Source organism: Balearica regulorum, chromosome 7 (genome assembly GCF_011004875.1).
Source record: "Balearica regulorum gibbericeps isolate bBalReg1 chromosome 7, bBalReg1.pri, whole genome shotgun sequence".
Classification (NCBI taxonomy): Eukaryota; Metazoa; Chordata; class Aves; order Gruiformes; family Gruidae; genus Balearica; species Balearica regulorum.
The window spans coordinates 5,549,289-5,564,137 of NC_046190.1; the positions used below are offsets into that span (position 1 = coordinate 5,549,289).

Here is a 14,849-nt window from a genome sequence, read left to right on the forward strand (position 1 = left end):
TGGGAGGGATCCATAAGGATGATGGAGTCCGGCTCCCTGGTTGTGCAAGACTAAGAGCTGGATACAGCTCTGGCTGGTGCTGCAGGAGTACTAGTCACCGAGTTAGGTTAAGGCTTAACCTTGTCTCTTGTGCAGCGGTGGGAAACCAGTTTAAGACCTGAAAAAAATGCCCTAGGTATTCTTTTTACATTTCTTCATTTCTGCAAGTCATCTTGTTGTAATACAAATTGTGTTGTTTACTCACTGTGAGTGCACCCCTGTGAATAACTTGTTTAAGCTATATTTCTTACGCTTTCATAGCCTATTTGCCACAGACATAGGAAATATGTTCAGTATATTACTATGTTTTTATTTTGTAGCCTTAAAGGAGATTATATAGCTTTCTGCTGATTTAAAAAGAAAAAAGAGTATAGAGACTTCTGGTCCTCTATAAAGAATAATATTTTCTAGGTGAGCTTTTTCATTTGTTTGGGAGCTTTCCTTGTTTTAGATTTTTGGCTAACTTTAGATTAGAAAAGCAGTGTCACCAGAGAATGTGACATTATGTAGTAATTGCTCCTTTTTTTTCTTGCTGTGAACTTTAATATTACATTTCTGTAAGGAAGTGCAGTGAGTATGTACAAGAAGTAAGGCAATCTCCCTCATTTTACTTCTGATGTATTTATACAATGCTACAGGTCTCGTGCCAAAAACTGAAGGTAAACTTTCATTCATTTCTAGAGCTTTGTGTGAAAGTACATGGAATATTGGTGGCATTTTTAATAATATTAATATTTTTTAGTGTAATACTAACTTTAATAGTATGGTCACTTTCCTCAATACTGAAATTATTGCTCAGTTAAGGTTTTGTATCATAATTGTAAAGATTTTCGAAATGCTGCCTTTGGGCTGAATTCGAACATGAAATCTTTACCTAAAAAAGGATAATCTCAAATCTACATCTGCTTGCAGTGGTGTTATGCTTTTCACATAGCTTGTTGTGACAGGGAAGACCACATATCACCGCTGGTGGGTGATCCTCTGGGTGGTGTCATCATATCTGTTGCACATACAGAGGAGTCTTGGAGGATCCCTGAGGAAAAAAGTAGTGCTGGAAACCACTGCTCCCAGGACATGCCCGCAGAGTGCTGCAGGTTGCCTCTCCTACAGCTTCTCTTGTGTTGACTACATTCTCGTGGGACGTGGGTGATTTCTGGAGGGAAAATGGGAAGGGATGGATGGATTATTACCAGAATAATTCATCTGACTGACAGCCTGCACTGGAAGAGAAGGTAGAATTGCTGACAGGCTCTTCATGGCCCAGAGGCTGTAGAGGAGGCAGCCTTGTTGTACAGACCATGTTTCCAGTTTTGCATAGGCTCTACAATGGCCTGGTCAGAAAAATAACGGGTATTTTCTGAATTGCAGTTAGCCAGTACGTGGCGAGTAATGTTAGTTAAAATGGTAGTGGAGACTGGCTGCTTTAGAGTTTCTGCATGTGTTGCAGCATCATACTAATTCCTAATTTCTCTCACCTGTAACATCTTGTGCCAGTATTTGAGACCTTCAAAGGGCTTTTTCCTTCACAAAGAGTTTTGTCTCCTTCTATGAGGTGGTTGATTTCAAGTAAAATAATGTTTTTTCCTCAATGAATGCTCATTCCAATTGGATAAGCTTTTCACCGGCTTAGCAAGCTATTTTGCATCTAAACAAAAAGGAAAGTTTTCAGAAATGCTTGATCAGAAAACCAGTGGTGCTGCATAGAAGCAGTACTGTTACATGTTCTTGGAAAACTATTCTAGAATTTTTAAGACTCTATTTTATATTTTGATTTTATAAAATGCAGTCAAAGCTTTTATAGCCCTTATATATTTTATAGTTTATATAACTTTTTTTTGTGCAAATCTTCAAAACCCTCTTGTTTTTATAAAAAGTGATGACAAACTTTGGGTTATGTAAACTTCATTTTGGAAGTGAACTAAGTGGATGTTGACAGCAGATGGCAGTCTTGGGTAAATTATGAGTGTAAACCTGCTGTTATTTTGAAAAAGGTGAGGTACGGTGTTCAGTTATGTTAAGAATAATGTCGGGTGAAACTTGAAACACTGGAAGGGCAGATAAAGAATGGCTGAAACGTTGTACTCTAATTTCTGAAAACAGGGATTTACTTTTATAGAGGAGAAATATGCATTAGTGTGGTTCTTCCTTTCTAAAAGTTTTAAATGAGATATAAAAATGAATAATAAATGCATCAGCTTATTTAATTCATCCTTAATTTTTTTTAAGGGTAGGTGGTGTCATAGGTCAAATTCAGTTTAAAATTTTCCAGATAGAAAGATGTTTAGTTTTCATCTTGGAAAATGTAGACTTATTCCATAATAAGATTATTTAATTGCATTTTTATTCCTTTATAAGCAAAACAGGTCATTGTCCTATAGGAGTAATGGGCTGTTTCTGCACAGTTTCAGATAGAAAAGAAGGTTTGCTTATGTCTGAATGCACATTTGTTGTTTTAAGAAGTTTTTCTTGCTAACTTACAGCTTATGGAAGATATGAGACATGAAACAGATCCCAATAAAGATGAAGTACTCATTCTTCACATGCATCATGAGTGTTTTAAATAAACTCTTCCTCTGACTTGTTTGCCCATGGACAGGTCACGTAGAATCTGTAATTTCCTCATAATATTTGTCCTTTTCTGGTGAATAATTTTAGCTGTATGGATGAGCCAAATACTCAAAAACCTTAGCTGAGAGGTTAAGAGCACTCGATCATAAAATCTGCTAGTGCAATTGTAGGGTGTCTGAATAGTGCCGACGTGACATTAGCTCCTTTTCTAACTCCCTGAGATGCTTTCAGTGTTTCAGCTCTCTCAGTCTGTGTGGCACAACCTGGCTGGGACTTTCCTGGGTGAGCCACGAGGAGCTTCCTGCTAACTTGCATTTAGGAATGCACTTAGGAGCTCTGTAAGTTCAGCATGGTACGCACATTAAAAAGAAGAGTTTACAGCCGTACTGATACTTAAAAGTTTATTCCAATAGAAAGTATTTTGCCAATTTCTATGATGTATCTATTGGTAAAGAAAGATGCAGGCAGCGGCTCTGAGGGCCGCAATTTTTTGCAGGTGAAGTGACTCTAACCACATCAGTGAGCTTTTAAAATATTGGTGCTCTCACCATTTCCAGCTTGCAGGAGGATACTGCTGTTCTCATTGTCCATGGGAAGGCTTGAAGCAAGTAGAGGGCAAGAAAGGTGTCAGTTTTGGCTCATAAGTTATTGGTGAGGAGGAGGAAAGAAAGCTCTAACTACGTTTTCATAGGAGTTCTGGAAAAAACAATTTCCGTGGAATTTCCAGGCTTTCAAGAGAGTAAAGTGGGATAAGCCGTAGTTAAGTGTGGATTTGCATTCTTCTTTACTTCTTACAAATATTAACAGAGTTGGAAATGTGTCTTCTACCTAATGCTTCAAACGAAAGCACCTCACCATTCAAGGTACTTTCCCGTTTGAAAAGGTAAGTCTTTCAAAAGTTGCCAGTGGGTCTTTGCAAGTATGTGGATTTCAGGAGGAAGCTAATGGCATAAAAGACTGCTTCTGCAGTCGTAATATTTGTTACAGTTTTGGTTCTGTGCAAGGTATATGACTGTTTCCCTGTATGGGAGTAGCTTTTTCTACTTTTCCTCTCTTTTTGAAATTTTTAATATTGTGGCTCTTTTTTTGGCCTCCAACTCATCTACCACTGCCCTAAAAAGTAGTGAAAAATGCAGAATTAGAGTTACTTTGTATTGCATTAGCTGGCTGCTGATGCAATTTTGAGTGCAGCTTTCCCTCTGTATGAAACGTGCAACAGCAGCTGCTAAGCTGAGACAGGTATTCCTTGAAAATTGATGATTTCTTCCGCCACTGTTTCCAGCAGCAGATTCAAACATCTCTCACGCAGCTTCTGGAGAGAGGCATGGCCTTCAGTTACTTGTGTGTGCTATCTGGAGTAGCCAACAATGATGTACAAACTTTAGGCAGAACTGAGAGTGTTAATAAAATGTTCCTTGCTTTTTGTAATTTTTACAAATCTTGAACTTATGGATTTACAATCAGTATCTATTAAGAGTATATTGTCTAGGGAAATTGCTACTTGTAAGTGGATTATTTGTTTGGTAACCATCTTTTCAGTGGCATGGGGACCAGCCTTTTTTTTTTTTTTAATTGAAGAAAATTCTGTATTAATTTTTATGGTACTGGCATTCTCGTATCTTGACTTTTTATCTTACGTTAGTGTCCTAAGTATAAAATTAATCTGCCCTTCATTGAGGAATCTGAACCACTTGAGTTGAGGCTTTATTTGTGCATGTCTTTGGATTTGTGCTGCTTTAAAACTAAGTTCTTGTAGTACTATGTACTATTTTCCTGTTTTCTAGGTTTGACTTTTATGTAAATAACATTTCACAAATAGAACGCTATAAACGGTTGATCTGTTAAAAATAGAAGTAAATTGATAAAAGTGAATTGATTAGTAAAAACAGACAATCTGAATATAATTCTAAGCGAAGTTGTGTGACACTAGTGGCGTTGGTAGTATTTCTATATACTGCATAAGGATTCCAGGTGACAAAAAAGAAATGCTTTTTTTTGTGCATGTGTCTTCTACAGGAGTCCGTTGTATGGTCACCTGGGTTTCTAATGCAGTAGAACAGTTCTCTCTGAATTTGGCTCTGAGGTTTTGTAGTTTTGGTGGTTTTTTCCTTTCAGTATTTCAAGCTGATCCTGTAGCTGTCTGGATATAGTACATCATCATACCATATATTAAACAGCAGCTTTTCTTTGTTTCTGAGGGGGGGATGTGGTGTAATGGTTTATGGATGCACTTTTCAGACTTTTTACAGAGAGGAAGTCTTTTCGTTTGAAGTTTTAACTATGGGATGGAATCATGGTCAAGGTGTTCCCATATTAAAGTGCTGCATTAAACAGCTGTACAGGAGAAATCACCGCAACTTAGCATGGCATTGGGCATTATTGATAGTTGTAAATGTGAAAGACCATGTCATATTCAGACCACAGTCTGCAATTAATGGTGATTTTAACCGTTTCTTTTCAGTGATTATGTAAGAACTACTTGTTTGTTGCAATTTGTGGTATTTAATTCTTTGCCTGTGCCATTGTAGGGAAAGGGGCTGATCTGAGCAAGCCACCATGTCGAAAAGCAAAGGACATACGGAAAGAAAGAAAACTGCAGAAACTCCTTCAGAACCAGATGTGCACATTTGAAAGCTCTCAACTTCAAGAACAAGATCAAGTTTTCCTCTCGCAAAACTCTAAATCTAAAACAAACCAACCCAAAACCATTGAAGACTTCATTTTTGTCTCTTTACCTGATGATGCACGACACAAATTAGAGGTAATGTCTCCTTCACTGTTGTTGGAGGTAAATCAAGGAAAAAAATCTAGTTAAGAAGTTTTTTGGAATACTTAGGTTTTTAGTTTCTGTGACTTTGTGGAATGGTTGTAGTTTAAATCTTGGAATATATGTGGTACTGCATGATTGAGAGAGATATATGTATTTTTATATATATATGGTGCAGCTGAGCTCTGTGTAACCACAAGAGGGTACTCTTGCATTTCCAGTCAATCGTAGCAGAGACTAGTACAGTTACCAAAATAACTTGTAAATTGATTTCATGCAGTGTGACTTTAAAATGAAAGACTTTGAATTAACTGAGTGTTGAATGATGAGAGAGATTCAATATTTAGTTCTGCAGTATATAGATACTTAAACTATTTATGCTAATGAATCTTGACAAGAAAGCAGTAACTGTTCATAAAATTAAACCGATAAGAAGATAGCTGCTCTTTATAAATGTCATTGATATGTGTTGATGTCTTTGGAAGCCATAAAAGTGATGGTAGAAAATTTTGCATAATATACTGGTTGCCGTTGAATCTATTATTAATATGGAGACAGTCATCTGGAAGACTTTTGGACTTTCTGACCCATAAAACCATTTTTTTTCTTTTTTTCTGGAAGCTGAAAAACTATGAATATATTGGAAGTTAATTTTTTCATATTCTTTTGGTTATTAATCAAAGAGGTAGTGATGATGGTAAAACCACGACAATGGTTTAAAAGATTCACCCTGAATAACTGACAAAAAGTCATGAAATTTGGTGAATTTCACTGACTCCTCCAGATTTTCTGATGAGCTGTGTAACAGGAGTATGATGGCTTTGTCTGAACATCTTCATTTAGAAGATGCAAGGAGAATTAAAAGGAGGATGATTCCAGTGGTGTTTTCCCAGATTGTCTTTGCTCCCTACTATGGCTGTCAGGTGGGGTGTTTTGGGGCTTTTTTGTAGCTCAGAACCAATGCTATTTCAGAAAATAGAATCATATCAAAAATTACCTGGTTTTTGAAATGAGCGTGGCCTTAAGCATGCTGGAAAAGAAATGCAATGTTGCTCATGCGATAGCATCCTTTTTGGTTAGGGAGCAATTGTTCTTGCAAAGAACAATTTTTTACAGATTTTTTAAAAATAATTATTTTATTTTTGTACGTGTAAGGGTGATGGTGGGGAAGATAGATAACTTCCTATTACAGTTAACTCGTAATTGAATGTGGAAACACTGTTTCATTTTTCTCTTTCAATTTGAAAAATATCTAGATATCCCCTTGGGATTATTGGGGAAAAAAACCAGTCATTTTCTAAAGAGCACAGATACAAGTCTTCCAAATGCATGGGTCCTTCAAAGTATTTTTCAGGATAGTATGAAACTACAAGAGATGATTTTAAAAAGTACAGCAAAATCTCTTTAAAATGTCAATTTGCATACCTTTTTGTTGGTATTATTTCCTGAAAACTATTTGTGTAGTTCTTCTGTTGGCTAATATCAATTAAATTGTTAGGGCCCTTGTGCAGAAATTTAAAATTTCTCTCTGTTGTGACATTTGTATATGTATAAATATATAGTTATTGCATGATATTGTAATAATAAATGTGTTTAACTTCTTCTGAAGGTGAAGGTGGTGAGATCATCTCCACCAAGTTCACAGTTCAAAGCCACATTTCAGGAGTCTTACCAGGTCTATAAACGTTACCAGATGGTTGTTCACAAGGACCCACCTGATAAACCAACTATAAATCAGGTCAGAAGGCCAAATGAATTCTATGCAAAGCTCAGCTTCCCCTCCATTTCATGTGTCTTGTTTCTAGGAGAAACAAATGTGGATTTTATATCCATTGTATACTCAGGAACGTGTAAAATACTGTATCAAATAAAATCAACGTCCTGAAAGTGCAAACACTCTTGATATCTCTTTGTGGGTGCCACAAATATTTGGTTTTAATTTCAGACAGAGAAGTTAAGGAAGTCATGTGGGGATGCTATTGGGTAAGAGGTGGAGAGGACGAGGCTTCTGGAGGTAAACATTGTGGGCCTTACAAATACAAATCTCATAGGAACTAAAACCAACTGGACACTTACCCTGATAACTCGTCTCATTGGCTTTGGTTTGAATGCTTCCGTAAGGAGGAACAAGCATGATCAGGGCCAACATGCGAGTGAAGAATTTATCACACATACAAATTGTTAGTTTAAGTTTTGTAAACCTCTTAATTTTCAGTTTAGCTCTTCGAGAAGTAATCAGTATGCTCCATCTAAATTACACATCGTTACAGCTTCTTGTAACAACCATGCGGTGTGTAATAGTTAACTGTCAGACATATTATGTCTCTAATACTATAAAGAAAAAAATTTAGGAGTTTGGAGAAAAAGTGTATGTAGCAAGAATATGTAATTGCTCAACTGGAGCAATGAGTGATGTGCTGTTCAGAGTAATATATTTTAAAAGTCCTTGAGGCTGTATAATGAAAATAAAATTTGTGGTTGATTTTTTTAGGTAACTTGATCCAAAAAAAAATAGGTGGAATAAATTGATGCTTTGAAGTGTTCTAGTGTGATACAATTTTTATTCTTTAGTGAAAGAATAAGCAGTCACCTTAAGCTTAGTGTTAGTCTTGAGACTTTCCCCTTTAGGAGGATTTTCTTGTTCCTGTGTTTAAAGTAGAAAACTGACTTCAGAGGCTTTGAAGTGGATAGGAGGAGATCTTTCACTAGCCTTACCTTCAGAAGCATATTATCTGATTATATGCACTCAAAATAGTATGCTTGTATTTTCCTTGCTCTGAAGGTGAGGTTAGTACCTGTCTCCTTTGAGGACCCCCAGTTCAAATCATCCTTCAACCAGTCAGCCACTTTATTTGCCAAGTATCAGATGGCTATACACAAGGATACACCTTCTGAGTGTGGCGAAAACGAGGTACAGTTCACTGCATGCGCCTTTATGAAAACGTTTTTTGTAATACACAGTTAAATGATGGAAAATGTTGTCTCTTAGAGTTATTATATATATTAAAATATTGGAAGTTTTGTTTGGGAGGGAAAGCGTGGTGGTTTTTAGTAAGCTTCTGTTGCAGGCATCAGCCCAGGGAAAACTGAGCTGAATGGAGAGGGACTGTGCATCATCATAACTAAAAAACCAACATTAGTAATGAGTTAAATAGAGCTGCTGTTTGTGTGCAATTTGTAAAGAGGGCTGGGGCTGAGATTTCCACTGGAAATGGGATAATGGTATGGAAGCGCTTTTTTGATGGCTAAAACATCTTCTGCTTTAAAGCTGTTTGGTACCTTTTCCACATTCCTCCTTAATTTTTTTTTGTTGTCTCAATTTAACAGGTGAAGGTTAAAAAAAAATCTGTTTTATTCACATTTCATTGCTAAGCATACCTCTCAACTAGAACTCACCTTTGCAGTAGAAAGAGTGAAAAAATATTCCCATCAGCTGATTGTCTGAGATTCAATGAGAGTACCTTGCACATGAATAAAGCCTGCTTTTAAAATAGAAAAAGGTGTTTACAGGATGCTAATCCTAATCTAATAAGTAAATTTAAAAAAAAAAATACTTGTGGGGTTCTAAACAAGCAGTAATTCTCCATTTCTGTGGCAAGTGGCACAACATTTTCATTAGCAGAATTAATAAAATTGCTACCTCAGATCTGTCGCTTCTATCTACTGTAAATGTAACATTTCAATATTGATCAGCTATTGAGTCGGACTTTTCTGTTCTTGAGAGCAATACTCGCAGAAGTGGTACCTAGCTAGCTGTGGCTGCTTTCCAGGTAGAATAATAAAACTACATAATCATTTCTGGCTTTAGTTCAAAAGAGTGTAAGGAAAGCTTTTTTTGTGAGATCTCTGTAATGCTACTGTGGAAAGCCATAAAATTTATTTCACTTTGTTTTGTAAAATAATAGGACTCATAACAATAAGTGGTAGTTTCTGCCCTTTCTATTATTACTGACATAAATTGGGTTAATTCTAATAAGGTAAAAATTGGAAACATGGCAAGAAAGATTGAGGTATTTCCTAGATTTGTACCAGGCATTACCTGGCCTGATTAGGGACTTCATTCGTCTGCCGCAATGAATGTATTTAAGCTCTAATACTTAGATACAGCGTATATGCCACCATGGTTTTGCTCTGAAAATCTTGTTGCTGCAAAGGGAGTGATAGGAACTTCATATGCTTATGTATTCTTTGTATAAAATTACGGATTTTTTTTTTTTTTAATACAGACATCACATCTTGAGGAATTAAGAGCAAAATCATGATGACTGCTTGCAGTTCAGTTCTCAATAGCAGTTGCTCTGGGTTCAGCTAACCTCTGGTTGGTTTGGTGTAGGCTTGGGTTTGCTGGCCTTAATCACCCGTGGAACTTTGTTTTTTAACTGAGGGATTCAAAGGGAGGAAAAGCTTATAAAGGTGCATTAGGGACGGTTCTGGCTTCCATCACCTTAAGGTGCAAAGTCTTTCGTGGGACTTGCTGTTGACTAGGAAGGAGATGGATTTTTGTTCATGCTGCTAATAGCTTAATAGATTTTTATCCTCTTCTTTTTTCCTTGTTACTGGCTGTAGGTGTTTCCCTGCTTGGCATTTATCTTCTCTGTCTCACAGGCTTAGTGTAATATTTCAGAGGAGACAGGATCTTCTCTGAAGCTTCCAGTAAATGTTAAAACTCAGTCAGATGCTGATGGCTTTTAATTTAGGTCCTCCTTTAGCACTAGTAAATTATCCTGCACGTTCATGTGACTATCTGGTCTTTCTATTCACAGTTATTAGGCACTAAAGCTCTGTCACTTCAGTCAAAAGCTTTTTGTATTCAATCCCTGCAGGAAGTAAACTGAAGAATGCTTTACACAAAATGTATTTTGATGTAGATAGCCTCTTTTTTTTTTTTTATACTGAATTTGTGTGGGAGGAGAATTATCTGAGTCACTTGTAAGAACAGAAGATACCAAATAGGGTAAAACTGATCCAAGTTATTGAGAGGAAGGGTGGAAAGTGCTGTTTGACAGACCTCAAACTTTTTCTTCTTCCTCTTTTTCAGACTTTTTAATGTATCATACAGACGTTATGGAGCCAAGCAGTTCTTTAAGGGTAGAATGAAATTCTGTTCTATACACAGGGCTTTTTATCAGGGTAGTAACAAGTCTGCTTTGGGCTTTAAACCGGCAAACATCCAGGCATTTTTTTGCATCTAAAAATTAAATTTAATTAAATTAAGTTTTTAATCTGTGCAAGCTAATATATCTGTGTATGGTAGGTGAACCCCCTTTTCAGGGAGAGTCCTGCACACTTTTGTGTTTGGAAAGTGTCTAGTTTAGGAAAAGTATTTAATTTTATATTTGGCTGAACACTTCATATTCAGAAACCTGCCTATATTTAAATTCAAAATCCGACAAAAATTGTTATGGGACATATTAACAACTTCTTTTTGGAATATATTCTTAGATTGTTGGCATTACAATATACTGACTGCCTATATTAGCTGCTAGACTAGTTTAATATTAACCTTATTATATTAAAAGGCAATTTTAGGAATAGATTTAGAATTTTGGTGATTATTTGAAAATAACACTAATGTGGAAAGTTATAAAACAGTTCACAGTATTAACAAAAGGTATGTGAACCATGAAGCTGATTATTGCTCTAAAAGAAGGCCCTCTCTTTGCACCTATGCAGTGTCTATACATCTTTTTGTCAAGATTTTATGTGAGAAAGGGGAATAGATCATTTCCAGGACAGAGAAGCCATTAAATACTTGACACCAAAGGTTACTTTGAACTTCCGGGCACTCTCTGGTTAGTGCCAGTGTGAGATCGGTGAAAACTGGTGTTTCGGTGCCTTTCAGGACAGCGAGTCTTTCTGAATTTTTGCCTTTTCCTCCTTACTTTCTCCTCTCCTCCTTCTGCGTCTCTGATGGAGACTGCAGTACCACTAATAATAGTCTGAGATCATTAAAAAGAATTTACTTTGAGATTTTGCTGGGGAGAGTCTTGCGATACATTTTGGTGGTGCAGTACTGATTCCTGATTGAGGCAGTGACTTTATTTTTATTTTAATAAAGAACAAGGTAGAAATTTCATAGAGGAATAAACATTTTCCAAGTTCCAAAGTTGATGTTACCCCTGCAGTGACGAAACTCGCCTTTTCTATGGAAGCATCATTGTAATCTTCAATGCCGCTCTTGTCAGTAAGTAGAGAATCTGGTAGGGTAGAAGTATATTTGCTATCTGCCAAATAAGTTAATATTCTAGGAACAATTTTGAGTATCTCCTTGCTCCTGGAATTAAAACCAGTTTAGCTTGCAAGTGAAAATTTTTCTAATCTGTTTCTATCTTGACATAAAAGCTACAACTGTGTTCTGCATAGGCTTTTAAACTATTGATTATCCCCTTTTCTCTAGTTTGTCTAAATTGACCTTTCCTTGGAAATCTTCTCAACCCTTTCAAAAACCTTTAGTCAATTGCTGCAGGATTTCAGCTTCAAAACTGACCCACTTGGCTCTGTGCTTCGCAGTGCAGTCAAGTACTGATGTTATGCAAAGATGTTGGCTCCTAAGAATATTTATGTCAGCATGTTTTTATTGAATTGAATTGGGGTCCAGAGGAAAAACATAGCAAATGATTTTCTAATTAAAGGTTGCTTCATAATACTTGCTCTTAAATAGTGCTGTGGAAGAACTGATTTTTCAGTTTTTCTCTGTGGGAACATAAAACCTTCTTATGCTGCTAGGTAAATGCATAGTCATCCACTTTTTTAGTAATATATGTTCTCTGATCTTAAAAAGAGTTGTTGGGAAAAATCAGAAGAATTAGGGGGAACCTCAACAGATTATGAAGTGGTAAATTATAAATAGCTTCTGAATGAGGTAAGATACAGTCATGGAAAATAGGTGTATTGCTGCTATTGGACAAGTTTATCCAAGGCTGCTCCTGAATTAGCCAAGTCCCTGAACTGCTCATTTTTTGAAAGCAGTGAAAATGCGCAAGGGAAGAATCTGTTTTAGTGGCTGTCGCATTCTGTGCATTTCTTCTGGCCCTTATGGAAGTTGTGTACATGGACCTTTTTCTCAGGTCCAAGGCAGTAGTTCCTCTGTGTGTGTGTATGTATATATTTTAAAGCAGTGAAAGACTGTAATTCTGTTTAGTATGTGGATCTGTGTCTATAACATACAAAAAGCCACTAATGTAATGGCAAGGATTTATTTACATGTCTACAAGTTACTTGTTCGGGTTTTTTTCTGCTTGGATGGTGGTTATATTTATTTTGTGAAACGAGTCAAGCCATAATGAAAAAAACTGAAATCATGGAAGCCTGGACAAACTGAGAAATGAACAGAGAGGAGATGATAGGCTGAGCATCCTTTCATTGAGCAGGTGGTGTTTCGCTGTATTATCAGTTGAAGCACAAGTTATAGAGCTGATCGGCAGATCAAGAGTACCGTAATTACGCAAACAAATTGTTTCTTCTTCATTTGTGGTAAGACATAAAATAAATGATAACATAGCTTTGTCACAATAATTCGTACACAGAGAAATGGACAAACATGGATTTGAAGCTTGTGGGTTTTTTTGAAACTGAGTAACTTTTAATAGCATTTGGTTATATATCTGGGAGAAAGCGTGCAGATTACTGTATAGAATAATGATCAGAGAATTAGACCGAAGGGTGAAGTTTTTATGTGTCTTGTATAATCCCAAGAGGCAGATGTACTTTGATAAATCATTGGATCAAGTGCAGGTGCTAGGCAGTGCTAGTAGAAGTGGCTTCCTCTACAGACATACTGCAGTCTGTTATCCTGGCCGTATTTCAAGAAACAGAGAAGCATATGAGAGTCACCAGGTAGTGCTTTATGCTCTAGCCTTGTAGAATTATGGTACAAAAATCTGAAAACAAGGTAGAAACAGGGTAGAAAGAAACAATATGGAAACAGTAATGAGGTCCGAGGGCAGAGGCTGGCTCTTCAGATGAGAACATTGGATTTAAGGAAGCTTAGTAATAGATCTGGCTTGTTTTCTGCTTTACTAAGAGCAATCTGTATCTGCAATTGTTTTAACTCTTGCTCAACAGCCAAAATACCTGTGTTTCTGTGTGAGAAATGCAGGGAGGACTTTGCAGAATAAAAATCATCTGGAAAATGCTATGATCCAACTCTACCCCAGCTTCAGGGTGATTACCAAAGTATGAGGAGTTATATATGTAAATGTTTTAGAACATTTTTGCCACCTGCATGTCTTTTGTGTTTTATATGAAGTGTCAAAATGCATTTCTTGGTATTTAAATGATAGATACAGATGTGGAACTGTGTAGCTCTGGAGGCAAAGATTTTTAAAAGAAAATAATACTGTGAAAACATTTCTTCTTGGCTCTTTCATCCCAAGAAGGAAATTTTTTTGATTCCAGTGATGTAATCAATGGCTAATTTGTATAGAATTGGGGATATCTCTAGCAGTTCTTCGTAATGAAGTATCATCTCACCAGAGGCATTGCATTTCTGACCCAATGTTGTCTTTTTAAAAATGTTTCTTTAAGTCAATTATAGAAGCTGTCAGCATATTTTATAGACACACACAGAGAGATATATCTAGAAGTTCACAGCTAGTTTAGTTCTTTAGCTGTATTCAGTTCTTGTGCTAAAAAAAAAAAAAATAGTGCCTGTCATTCCAAACTGAGTTTTACTTATATTGCCATGTAAAAATTTGAAATGAAACATTTTTTTTCTTCCTACCTCTTCTCTAGTGAACTTAATGATTGATCTGGGTGGTTTAAAACACTGATACAATACACCCCGTCCATTAATGTGATTTTTAGGCTTTAAGTCTTTTTACACTAGTCTTTGTCTTTAAGAAACACAGCTGAAGTGTAACTGAAACAAGCTTTGTGGCAGCTACAGAAGTTAGAAAACATTTCCATAAAAGATCATAAAAATTCTACAGTAGTTTCCAGAAAGAGCAAGAGTGAACAGTTTATTGCTGTTTAGACCTTCTGAAGCAAACGTTTTATTTAACTTTTCATGAGAGTTTTATAATGACAAACTTGTAGAAAAATAGTATGTGTCTCCGTTCCCTCTGCAAAGCTAGCTGGACACTCTCTTTGCTTTGTGCTTAACTAAATATTTGTCTTGGAAGAAAAGAATTTCACAACACACAAAAGATACACTGTTTGAAAAGGTGCAAAAAATTACTGAAATAGGTGTAGTGGGTTTTTTTTTTCCCTTTCCCAGTTTTTTTTAATTGCCTCCCAGAAATCCACTTGAACTAATACAGAAAACTGATTGAGTAGCCTGGGAAATGCCGAGGAGCATGTTCCGATCAATTCGAAAGCTGGTATCAGCAGCCAGCTGCAAACTTTTAGGTCTCTCTAACCTAGTTTCCTCTTTCTTTCTTTATTTTCTAGTGAGGGAACACTTAAAAAAATCAATAGCCTTTGTGGTTATTTTTAACCTCTGTAGCTCAACTTGGCAACCATATGTTTTTATAAT

At 36.3% G+C, this 14,849-nt stretch overlaps 1 protein-coding gene across 8 annotated transcripts in view; it reads left to right on the forward strand.

Moving 5' to 3' along the window:
• The window catches only part of ATE1 (arginyltransferase 1), an 84,868-nt gene that overhangs the window by 5,226 nt on the left and 64,793 nt on the right, over positions 1–14,849 (forward strand). For 4 of the 8 annotated variants that reach the window (XM_075757759.1, XM_075757751.1, XM_075757752.1 and 1 more), the window contains exons 6-8: positions 5,136–5,368; positions 6,984–7,112; positions 8,157–8,285. In XM_075757759.1, the coding sequence (XP_075613874.1) occupies positions 5,136–5,368; positions 6,984–7,112; positions 8,157–8,285 (491 nt within the window). The remainder of the gene's footprint in view (positions 1–5,135; positions 5,369–6,983; positions 7,113–8,156; positions 8,286–14,849) is intronic. The other 4 variants (XM_075757756.1, XM_075757753.1, XM_075757757.1 and 1 more) reach the window with 2 other exon arrangements.